Genomic DNA, 12,799 nt, shown 5'->3' with positions numbered 1-12,799 from the left:
AACTTCTTAAAATTTATTTCCATCACATAGGGTCAATATACTTTGAAGAAAGACATCAAAACAGGGAGAGAACATCGGGATGACAATGAACATGTGTGATCAATGTGATTTTAATGAGATGACAGTTATGGAGTCCCACTCAGAATCCCTTTAATCATTAAAAGGGTGGAAACTCTTTCACATTGTAACACAACTACACAATGGGAAAACCATAACAGCAATCAATGATGATAAGAAGGTGTTTATACAGCTCTCTGTATAAAGGGCAAAGAGGATGTGATAGATTACACATCCACGTGGGGCTGCTGCACATTCAGTCTTCCACAAAGCAAGACACAGATGCAGGGCTAAGAAATATGTCCTTCTTATTTTACTTTACATTATAATTTACCTTCCATCCAGCTATACCTTCATATGCAAGCCTCAAATTAGAAAAACAATATTACGGACAAGTAGCTGATAACAGCAAGTGTAATTGAAAGCAAAATTATTCACAGTATTGCTGGTATAGCCTAAAGACTCCAATAGCTTTCCTGAGACAAATTGTGTCTAGTTGAGCTGATGCACTTAGTTTCTTGTCAAATGGTTTTCTTGTTCCTCTAGAACTTAAATTTGTAATGTTTCAGAATACCATCAAGGGACTTTCAGATACTGATGATGTTTTAAAGAGCCATTAAAAAAGACATCATCACTTCACGGCAAAATTCATCCGGTCTCATCGGCCTATTTGTGTTTCTGTCATTCTGTACCCAGAAGAAACCCAGTTTTTCAATTCACACACAACCTCATAACTTTGAGTTTGCGCTGAATACTTATCCCAGTTAGAAGTGGATGTAAAATACTCAACAAGCTTATATTGATTTAATTATGTAAAAATATAAACTCATAATCAGTTTTCAATTCCCATTTCAAACTTCTTTTCTTTTCTAAATTCCACTGGGATTTTCGAGAGAGAAATGCGTAGCTGCATATTTTCGAAATGTGTGTAAGATATCCATCCATCATCGACATTTTGTACATCAGCCACCGTACTTGTGATGGTAACTGTAACGTCTACATCTAGTTGACTCTACTAGTTTAGTTTTGATTGCTAAAATCTGCATCTACCCCCTACTGAGGATGCTAATCTTCTACTCGAGGCTCACACTTGCACATTGGTTTTTCAAAGGCCACTTGCTCTCACAAAAACCTCGACTGACTGAATATTTCTGGTGTGCAATTGGCATCTTTGAAGATTCATGGCAGCCCATTCCACCGAGCAATTCCACATTGCTTCCTCTCACCATCTGTTAACTGTGTCGGAGTAAGCCGGTATGAATATGTACAAAGCCAGAAACCATAAGTGCCCGTTCTACGTTTTTCTGCCACCAACAGAATAGTTTATAGTTGAATTTCAATTCCCTTCCTCCTCGTTAACGTTTTTCTTTTCTTCCTTTCTTAAGTCCCTCTGGCTTTTTCTTCCTGAAGTAGCCGAATTTTGCCTGGGGTTTTACAGCCCCTCGTTTTAATACGTTAATATTGCTCCAGACAAAAGGCTTTTGTCAGTGCTGTTGTTGTATGCCTTTACTTCACATGTGCACAATTGCTGATAATGGCCGTGGCGTGTGGGAAAAAAATGTCCATGACCGTCTTCATTCATATAACAGTCAAATGAATGTGTACTTATATATTTATTTGTTACCATTCACCAAAAACTGAGGTACAAGGAATATTTGAATAAGAATACACTGAAATAGGCCTTTTTCCACGAAACACGAATGTCCTTTTTTTCACCTTTCTGAGCTCATGCCATGAGTCTGCATGTCAATCATGGCAACTCAAATCTTTTTTTTTTGCCAAGCACTCCTTTTTTGTTATTTGCCATATTTCGGCAAGTTGTAGTCTTGGTAATAATCCATATATATTTCACAGCCCTCTGGCCTGGGCCCGAGTTTGAGCGAGGAAGCTCCATCTCACCCTTGTGTGAATCGCCTCCGGCTGTTTACTGTGTAGGTTGTGAGGTTGGACACGGGTTTTAAAAATGAATCTTCGGACTGGCCAAAGGTAACGCTGCTCTGTGAGGCCGGAGAAAATGATGATCTGAGCTTTGATTTAGTTATTTCTTTGTTATTTACTTTGAAGCTCTTGGCTTAGTTGACTCTGTATTTACATTGCTGAATGTTTGCTATCAGGACTGTTGATATTTTCAGTTCAGTTGAAGTGATCCTTGTTAGGATTTTTTGAATTACTCTGAACAGGATCCCCTCATTTCTGCTGATGCCAAAATCAGTTTACTGACATTGCCTGTGTTCAAATACATGTCCTCTTAATTTTCTCTGATATCGCATTACCTTGTCACTTCACTACCTGAATTATGTTCTTAAATCTGTAGAGAGGACTCTCTCTTGTGAAGTTTATTCAGCAGTAAAGTCCCAGTTTGATCAACCTGTATTGTTTTACCTAATACAATAGTACAATATTTTGTATACAAACTAACAAAATTGATAATATGATGATTAGTATATTGTATTAACCGTTATTTTATATTTTGGAGACTCCCACTGTCATGACTATGTTGACATGGACAGCAAAATTCTAACCGTCTGCCTTATTCTGAATAAGAATAATATTCGGAATATTCCATTAATTTTCCCATTTAAATGTTTTACAGAGCATTGTCTCATCATGATGTCAAGCAGCTGGTAACTGTTGTACTGTCCCTGTTACAAAATCATGCAAAAACTAGGAGGTAATAATGTGATAAAGATCTATAGCCTACATGTCTACATAATGTGACTGAGTTAAGAAGACTCTGCACGTCTTACTTGGATTATTCCTTGTTCGAGGCATGAACTTGGGCTAAGGTAATTAGAAATCTTTCTATTGTCTGAGTTGGGATTGATATTGGAAAAGTGGTGTCCATGTAAATATAGTGAGTGCCTCACTAACATCTTAATTATAAGTTCAAGCGAATTATTTTTGTGTATTTCACAGATTTTAATACATTTTCGGCCCTTTTTACCATTTTTTAATAGTATGTCGACGCTTGATTGTTGTACAACCAAACCAAACCTCTACGTTTCATGGGGTTCACTTTCATGGCAAAGAGCTAATTTCAGAACAAAGCTTCTTGTATGTACAGAAATGAAGCGGGGATGTTGCTGCCTTAAATAACAGTGGGATGAACTGTAGTCGACACGCTCCTTTGGAACTCTCGCCAGTCCTAATGAGTTTCAATGGGTAATGTGCAGGAGCAGCCACGGGGTGAGGTGCAGAGCGGCGCGTTAGTCATTGTGAGTGGGACTCATACTTCTGGCAAGTGAGCAAAGCTGACACCTCCCTTCCCTTTGAGTTGGCACGAGGTGTCTCACCGCTCCTCAACAGAAACCAACAAAGGCCTCATAGACGCCAATAACTAAGAGACATCAAATGTTGGCTTGTCGTGTGGAGAGAATGTGTAAATATATCTTCAAATGTGTCCTCGTGTGTTGTTTTCTCCCAGCCTCTTTCTTTCCCTCTCCCCCGTCTCTTCCCCTGTTGTGGGGGAGTTGGGTTGTTGTCATGAATCGCTGTTCCTCTGTCGGCTGATCAATATGTTGCTGTTTTTTTTCCCTTTCAGAGGAGAAGACGCAGCTGGTTCTAAATGTCGACAAACAGCTTGAAGAAGTCAGAGAGTTGGTACGTCTTTGATCAGTAATTTTCTCCTCTTCCCATTTCCTAAATAATGAATTTGTGGAAAGAGGGAGGAGACAATATTCACTGGCACCAGACAACAGCACCTGTATCGTGGTGACATGACATGCAGACGCGTGCACACAAACACACACACACATACACACACTTCACATTGCAGAACGGAGGCTTCCTCCTCACACGATTGCTTTCCCGTAATCTGCTTTTAAGTGACACCCCTATGACACATTTCAAGCCATTATCTTGAGGTGGGAGTCTTCATGTTGCTGTTTAAAAATGAGCAAAGTCACCTGACAGAGACAAATTGTTGTCGCAGTTGTCTTGTTATGTCACGGTGATTAGTTTCCTCCAAATCCGCCACGGAGAGACCTGTCTAGCCATGAATCAAATGTACTTTTACTTCATTCACTGTGACATTGTTGCGCCCTTACACGTCGCTGCATTGAAGACGCCCTCATATTTGATTGTGAATTTATTTACAGAACCGACTTCCACTGTCGCAACTTTTATCGCAGCTGAGTGACGCGAGCGGGAGGCATTTTTCTTTTTACCTTCAGCACCGGATCAAATTGAAATTAATGCTGTCGAACAAACTTATTTAAAAAAAGTTTATTGTTTTAGAGTTGTCCTGAGCATCTTGTTCTTATCATAGATTGGAAACTTTTTTGCAAGACACAGCAATGCAACATTTACATTATTGTGTGGATGGAAAGAGACTAATGAGACCTAGATTGCTTTAGCATCTTCTCACCGAGTGCTTTGACAATGATTCTCATAAAAATGCATTTTCTGCTGTTTCTTTCACATTCAGGATGTGAATTAGCATCAGAATGAGCTCAAACCCTAAACATTTAGTTATGTTTTGTATCCCTTCAGCGTACATCATATGCTTAAGTGTTCACTAGTTCAAAATGTTTTGAAATGTTTGTCAAATTAAGTGGATAAACTCTGGGTTTCAGCTGGAGCAGATGGACCTGGAGGTGCGGGAGATTCCCATCCAGAGTCGAGGAATGTTCAACAGCCGACTGAAGAGCTACAAGCAGGAAATGGAGAAGTTGGAGAAAGACTTTGTAAGTATTTCAACACTTCATTGAATCTTAAATTATCATATGAAGATATTTAGGATAAAGTGTGACTTGAGGTGTATATACATTTATTTAACACAACATACTGCATTAACATACATCGTTTCAAGGTGTCACGTGTCTGTATCTACATCCATTGTTTGGACTCCACACAAACACAGACGCACACACACTCACACACACACGAGCAGACCAATGCTGAAGCTCAGTGGCGCATCCACCGAGGTTAATTCACTGTTTGTATTTGAACTTGAAAGCGCTGCCTATCGAGAACAGGTTGTGTGTGTGTGTTTGTGTTGTTGCTGCAGACTCTGGCCTTGTTTAGTAATTCATAAATCGCTGTATGTCTTGACTTGATCTCTAGCCTACATCAAAGCTTAATGAACACAACAGTCTTCTGGGTCACTTGCTATAGTTCACAATGTTTGCTACCAACATCTCAAGGTACTCCGCTTAATCAATAACGTGTTGAAAGTCAGAAATTATTCATTGCAAATGGATCTTATTTTCTATTTGTTTTGTCTTTTCTCGTTACCCTGATGTAAATATCTTTAAAATATTATCTCTGTTTTCAGATACTTACCTTACAGCAAGTATCTTTAATGATATCTTTTTTTTCGTCTCTCATCTGCTCTGGTTTTCCGTTGTCAGTTTTGTTGTGCTGATGCTCACGTGATAGTAAATCCACAGTGTGAGAGCTGTTGACCTTGAGCTCGAGAGCAGACCAGTCATTCCACACAACCTGAGACAGGGTTATAGAGGTAAATATACGGAGTTGGATGTTGAAAGAACTTTTAAATGGATTTACTTAAGCCTGACCTGGGACAGGAGCAGAATTTAACCTTGGTGTTTCAATGTGGTTTTCTTATGATCTAATTTACTCAAAAACTTTGAAAAGCAGCGCAGGTGTAGGTTCCGTCTCCAATTTAAACTTTTTCTCTGCAACTTTTTTCTCACATAGCTAAATATCAGAAGAAACAACAGTAACAGTGATTATTAAAAATGCACAATTTTTCAAAGTAAAGTCATTATAATCAGAATTCTTTGTTATAAAATGAAATTAAAGATGTGAGAAACACACACACACGTAATGGAATCACCAGCATGAGACCAACTTGAATCTAACCTGAATATTCTTCTAGACATTATGTAAAACAGGCTCCATGAGTCTCGTACTACTGTAGCCCATATTTCACCCTTATCGTTATCTCAAACATTTGATCAGTATCGAATATCATTAACCTCTATATGCTTTTGAAAACCTGTATTGAATTAAATTTAGAAATATAACATCTCCCCCAACCCTTCCCCCGGTCCCTCACTATTCCAAGAGCAGAACAAACAAGCAGACGTGCACAAACAAGCTGTGTGGATGGAGATATCGCGCTAGTGATCTGCGAGCACACCACTGAGATGTGCTAGCTGAGATCACAGAGGAGATCTCCGTGCCAAGACAGTTTGCTTTCCTCACCATGGGCATTTAATTGGCTGGTGATTAATCTTTAACTTTTCTTCTCCCCACACTTACCGCGCGTAATCATCAAGCACTTAACACCTGCTGTGGCTGATACCGCCGCTAATTTTCCATACTTTTCATTTTTATTCCCGTCTTCAGGGCAAAAGTGTTTCTGTAACGTGGAAAAACTCTGCATTCATCTGCTCGTTCCGTTAAGCTAAACACGATTAGGTCCTCATTCCTATTCCTATATAACTGCATACTTGACAGACTGAATACAAGTTGTATGTGTCAGGCCCTAAAAACACAGAGGCTGCAGCAGGAAGGAGCAGCAGCATTGTCTTATACCGCCAGAAGAATAAAAGAATATTGGCCTGCTTCACACTGTGACTGCTCAGTTTGACTGTAATTTTCCATTTTTACACCTCCATGTGTGGTACGGTCAGATCAGTGTACATTTAAACTGGGATCATCCACTCCGCACAGTAACATCTAGTACGTCTGGTCTCCTGCAAATTTGAGGCAAGTGTTCAGACGGCAGGAACTTCAGCCCCCTCAGATGTGCCTCAGATGTGCCAAATGCTATAGCCGAGCTCAGCCTCTCACTTCCTGCAGGCCTAGGGAGGACATGACACTGGGCTCGAAAGGCGTCGAGTGGAAAAAAGGCAATCTCCTTTCTTTTTAATGTAAAAAGCTCCGGCTTTGTTGTGCTTTCCGTGGATATCAAGGTCTTTCCACTCCCTCACTACCCAACCCCACCCCCTACTGGCCTCCCACGGGTGTCTCCCCCCTTAACCTGCTCTCTCATCCTCCCATTCACCCGTGGTTTGAAGTCTTCCTACCACCGGTGTGCCAGCTTGAGACCTCCTTTCTGCTCCTTTCCAGACAGGGCCCGAGTCGACCTCGGCAACCCCAGCCATTTCATCCAGGAAGACAACTTATCACACGGGCATCCCGAAGGTGTACATGTGAGACGTTGCTTTGCTGGATTGGCGGAGGGCTTCATTGCAATAACGGAGGGGACAGTGGGGCTCTAAACGGTGCTGGGCCATGACAAACAAGGGGAAGTCAGTCTGACCAGAGAAAAAGTTTCAGTCAGAGTGTAAAAAAAATTAGAAAGGACAATGGAAATCCTATTTGATGGCCTCAGCTAGTTCAAGTTGGGGGGGAATCAGAATGGCATGGCTCTTAGCCGGGCCTTTGATCAGGCAGAGAAGAGGCCGCACGTAAGCTTAATTTAATGAAATCTATCGCGTAAACAGAGCCACCGCCTTCAAAGGGCCACGCTTGGTCTGTCCCAGTGGGGAAGGCGGGGGTCCACAGATGTCTGCTGTGTCGCACAAAATACAATCCCATTTTGACAATGTGACTCAAAGTCTGCACCGCGCTGGTTGTAAATGTGTGATGTGTGGTGACATGGGCATGATGTAATGTCAGCTTTGGGCTTTCAAAGCAGCATTGGCTCAGAGATGAAGGTGTTTTTGTTTGTCCCGGTGTTTTTCGATTGTCCGTAAATATTTTTGAACATAAAAAGTATTTTCTTGGCCTTTTTAAAGGTGTTTTTACCTCCATCGAAGAGGTTGTGTTTTCATCTGTTTGTGTTCATCTTGTTTGTCTGATAGTTGGAAGCATCACACAAAAACTGGGAAGATTATCACGAAACCCAGTGGAAGGATGACTAATGGGTCAGGGAAGGACCCAATAAATCTGGGTTTGGTTCCAGAAATGTTTTCATATGCTGTCACAGTGTGAGATCACCAATTTACTAGGGAATAATTAATGGATCCAGATGACAACAGGGGACTCATATCTAAGAGTGTGTATAATTAGGTGCTGCTTGATTGAATGAAAGTTATGAACTATATAAGCTGCCATTCTAGTTTGTCATATTGCTTGATTCAGTATGGTTCAGTTGAATAGGCTAAGTAAATGGGAGTGAATACATTTTTCAGTCTTCAGTGAACCTGCAGTTAATCTGATCTACGTGGATTTAAAGTTGTAGAACTATAATACTAAATCAGTAAATGCCTCAGTTGATCAACAGAAGAATATTGGCAGCTATTTTGATAGTTGAGCGTTTTTTAATTTTTAATAACAAATGTCCACCTTCTATAGTTCCAGCTTGTCATTTGTGAATATTTGCTGCCTCTATTAGTCTTATGTGATAGTAGTTTGAAAGTATTGTTTGGCCTAAACAGGGGAATCCTTCTGACTTCTCCTTTGGCTGTGAGACAGTAAAGTAGAACTTTTCACTTTTATGAATGCTCTGACAAGGGAATGATTAGGATAATAAAAAAAAATGACAATGATCATTGAGTTGCAGCCCTTATATCATTGTGTCATTGATAAAACAAAGCTGAGATTACTTTGTGGTTGATCGAAAGCCTAAAAGGTACATACCAGAATTCAATGTAATTACTCTACAGCTGCTCAGTTTTGAGTTGTCTTGAGTCCTAATTATCTGAAATTGAAATCTACTTTATATTTACCTATGCCCTTAAAACCTGCTATTTTAATTTGAACTCAGATGATTCAAAGTATGTTGCATTAACTTGTGAGGGTCAGTATCCCTCCTGCTTGTTTGTTGGTGTTGCTGTTCATCACTTTTAGCAGCAGATGGCGGTGTTGCCCTAAGAATTTCCCCCGACCTAAGGTACATGACAAGGACAATATTGGGCACATTTACCAATTACTTTGCCTTTCTAATGTATGAGTGGACTCGCTATGATAAATCCTTCCACTTATTGCTTTGCCTGACCTCATCCTTTATGCTGTGTAATTGAGACAGAAATAATTTTACCAAAATGTCCTTGTGGTTAAAAATCCATTTCACACAGAGTGCCTCATGGACTGCTTTCCTGAATTGTGTATTTTTCTTTAGGTGGTCTCTTCCAATGAAAGTTAATTAAGAAAGCAAAACAAAATGTGAATGACATTCTTATCTTTTGTTTTGTGAGGTGAGTTCACTTTTTGTTGTCTGTTCAGTAGCTAGAATGCACTCGAGCTCGAAAATGTAAGGCTCTTTGTGTTCGAGGATCCTTGACTTCGATTAAGGTTAATTTGTGGAAATGAAATATCAAGCTCTGACAAGTTTTTATTGTAGAATACTTTAAATTGTTCTGTCATTAAGTGGGAATACATGCCAGTAATGGTCAAGGCAGTTTTGTGGATTTTTTAAGCCACTGTTGTCAGTACCAACTCTAATATTGACTGAAAGGAAATGTTTTGTTAATTTGTTGTAATGTGCTGTATTACAGTTTCATCAAGGACCATGAAGATGTCATTCATCACCTTTTTGCTCCTTTTGAAAACACATTACAGTGTAATTAATCCGTCTGTATATGAGATTTGTAAATATGGTTGTATTATTCAACCTACGACGAGATGTGAAATATGTAATGGCGACACATTTTTATTCACCTGAAGTACACTTCACTTCAAAATAGGCCTATTCAGTAAGCATTGAGATCATGATGGACTTTCATTCCAATCTACATTTATTTAATTATTGATATTACTATAGCTGCTCCCACTTGTGTTTCTGAGATTCAGTCGCGAGGCCAACTGTCACAGGGATACAACTCTCCCTTTCTAATTTCTGATTGTGTGTCGGGGTGTTGTGAGGAGTTGCCGTCACGGTCACGTAGGACTGCCTTTTCCTTTTAGAGAAAACCTTTGGATGCAATGCCTCCTACTCTCTGCCCAGAGAGATAATTAATGCATTTCCAAAGACTCGGCCAGCCTTGAAATATTGAACAATTTATTTGCCAGGTACACTGAGGTGAAAGGAATGAAAAGGCCATTGGTGCTGATTTCATTTTTTTCTTTTTACCTTGATATATCAGTTTCATAAGTGCTTATCAAGTGACCTTCTGGAGATGTAGTTTCCAATCGTGGCAGACATTGAGTGCTCTATTTAATGAATTGGACTTTTTCAAGCAAAACCTGTCAATGGATAGTGATCAAATTGGATTTTTATCAAATGGGAGCATTCTTCTTTGTTTCTTTATTAATTAACTAAAGCAGACCAATGCAAATCAGATTTTTAGTTGGTCCCCAATTAGAATAAACTGACTTACTGTAGAATAAGCAGCAGATGACTCTTGACTTTATATACCAAGCTCGAGCTACACGTTGTACGGATATTCTAAGAACTTTTTTTTAAGCCACTTTTGTCTGTTTCCAAACCCTGGAGCTAGTTGTTGCCTCCGCATCTGAGGGTCACGCGTAATGTGTTCGTCATTGGCAATGAATTAACATTTTTTGGTGTTTTGGAAACACAGTATAAAGAAAAGGGTATCGTCTCCATGCGAACGCTTTCAGCTCCAGGTCAGAGTTCCGTGATTGAACTGGATTTTTCTCCTCACTCAAAGTATACAATCTGGATTTTTGAGAGCTCCCCCAAAAATATACCCAAGCAGAACAGTGGAAGATGAGGCTCTTCAGTTCCCTGCATGAGTGTTATGAGTTTTTATGTTGAACCTTTTTTTAATTAGTGGTCATGGACGATTCAAGGTTGCAGGGACTCTCCAACTTTTAGCAGACAATGGCCAAAAACTCAACAACCTAAAAAGACACATAAGAGTTTGCAAAGTCATATATGAGAAAGTTCTTTATTTGCCTTAAGAAGCTAATAAATGTCATTAAAAAAAACAACTAAACACTGATAATTCTGTTGACGTTTAGGTTTTGATGGAAGATTTTCAGACCACTGTGCTTCCACACTATAGAAGTGATTATGAATTTGCCTTGTTGTAATCCATCTTGAAGGGTTCTGGTTGTTTGGCCCTTGTCCTCATTACAGTGACTCCTGCAAGCAACAACATGACAGACCAACATTAGTCGGATGTTAGACACTTTAAATCGCCTTAGGTTGCCTTGTCTTACTTGTTCTTATTTAACAAAGCAGTGTAAAGGCAGATTGACTCTTTTCATGGTTTGTTGCTTAACAACCCATCAATGACACCAAAGTCTAATCTCTCATAAAAAGTCATAAAAGAAGTCGCTCAATCGGACAGGGATTTTTTTCTCTCCTATATTTCCTCTGAGCCGAGTGCAGATTTAAGATGTAAACAAACAGATCTTCCTCTCTACTTATGAATCGCATCTTTCATTTGAAAGTTGTTGTGCATAGTATGTCTTCCTCAAGCCCTTTGTGGATTCTTTGGGCGTTGGAGGCTTTTCCATGTCTCCTTTATGGACACTAAGATGGGATTCGTTCTAGGATTAGCCTTTTGTCACTAACGTTGAAACCATTTTTCTATGGTTTTGATGGTGTAAAGGCGGCGGTGGGTCAAATCTGGGTTGAAGGACAGTGCACAAGTAGGACAAATGAATTTGTTTTGTAGAAGAAGTGCCATGTTCATGTTTGATTGTCGGGAAGGAAAAGAAACAGAAACCAGAATATCGCATGTGCAATAGTTTGATTCCTTTTTTATGTATTGACAATGTTTAACAGATATAGGGGACACTTATTACTGAATAGCTGCACTGAAATGTATGGATGTAATGTGCTGACATTGAATCAGTCGCAGAGAGAATAAGAGTGTCTGGAAATCCTGTCAACCTTATCCTCTAGTAAGTAAGAAAGTTAGTTGTGTGTATTAAACCCCACAGTTTAAAGGAATTTCAAAATATTCCCACTGAAACTAAAACCCCGGTGCAAAGGCAGCAAGTCAATAATGTTACCCTAACTTTTACAAAACCTGACTTTACACTTAGTGAAAAAATGATAACAAAGGAAAATATTTCCCTACATATTATAATGAGTGCTAAGATGAGTGTCCCAGACAGACATTCAGGTCCGTCACCCCTTTGTCATTAACGTGATGACTTCCTATCAGCGGTCGACTCGTAGAAATCACCTATCCTATGATTCGTGAGCGGATCAACCCTCTGCTCCCTCTCCGTCTCTTTATGTTAACACTTGTCTGTATGGATGGGGTATCTGCATTATGCCTGGAGCGCAGGTTTTTTTTTGTTGTGGGGGGGTTTGTGTGCAAATTTGGCCGTTATCCTTCCCGGCAATCGTTTCCTCTCTCGCTTATCTCTCCTGGCCCCTCGGAAGTCGCTGTACTTCCACACACACTGACAGCGATCAGTATAGCTTTCAGACGCTCGTCTGGCTGAGGCTGCCACGGAGCGCCGGCCCTCCCAGGTCCCCTCGCTGTCCTCGGGGCTTCTGTGATTGAGTGACTGGAGTGAGTGGGGGCCAAAGATAATAAGGGGGAAAAAATATAAAGACACGGGGCGATGATATGATAACACCCCCCTTCCCCCCCCCTCACCCTCCCTCTCTTTCACTCCCCTTTCCACCTCCCCATCACTTTTCCTTCTGTTCATCTTTCTGTCCTACCCCCCCGATTTTCCTTGCACCGAGCCTGTCCCACACAGTGGTGTAAACCAGAAGTGACATGTGACACCCACTCCCCAGTGATGTGCTGACAAGCGGGTACTAGAATAGGTGACAATGTTTTTTTTGTTTTTTTTTGCCAGACTGGCTTAAATATGGTGAGGGGGATTCATGAAGTATTTATGAAATATATTATGAATCATGGGGTCTGTGTTTTTCTCGTCTGTATTTTTC

The 12,799-nt window shown here is 40.2% G+C and overlaps 1 protein-coding gene across 2 annotated transcripts in view; it reads left to right on the top strand.

Moving 5' to 3' along the window:
• vti1a (vesicle transport through interaction with t-SNAREs 1A) overlaps positions 1 to 12,799 on the top strand; it is a 107,264-nt gene that overhangs the window by 1,252 nt on the left and 93,213 nt on the right. For both annotated transcript variants that reach the window (XM_061094789.1, XM_061094790.1), the window contains exons 2-3: positions 3,599 to 3,657; positions 4,632 to 4,742. In XM_061094789.1, coding sequence (XP_060950772.1) covers positions 3,599 to 3,657; positions 4,632 to 4,742 — 170 coding nt within the window. The remainder of the gene's footprint in view (positions 1 to 3,598; positions 3,658 to 4,631; positions 4,743 to 12,799) is intronic.

Source organism: Limanda limanda, chromosome 21 (genome assembly GCF_963576545.1).
Source record: "Limanda limanda chromosome 21, fLimLim1.1, whole genome shotgun sequence".
Taxonomy (NCBI): Eukaryota; Metazoa; Chordata; class Actinopteri; order Pleuronectiformes; family Pleuronectidae; genus Limanda; species Limanda limanda.
Note: the sequence above shows the minus strand (reverse complement) of the source record. Positions and strands in the feature narration are given on the sequence as shown.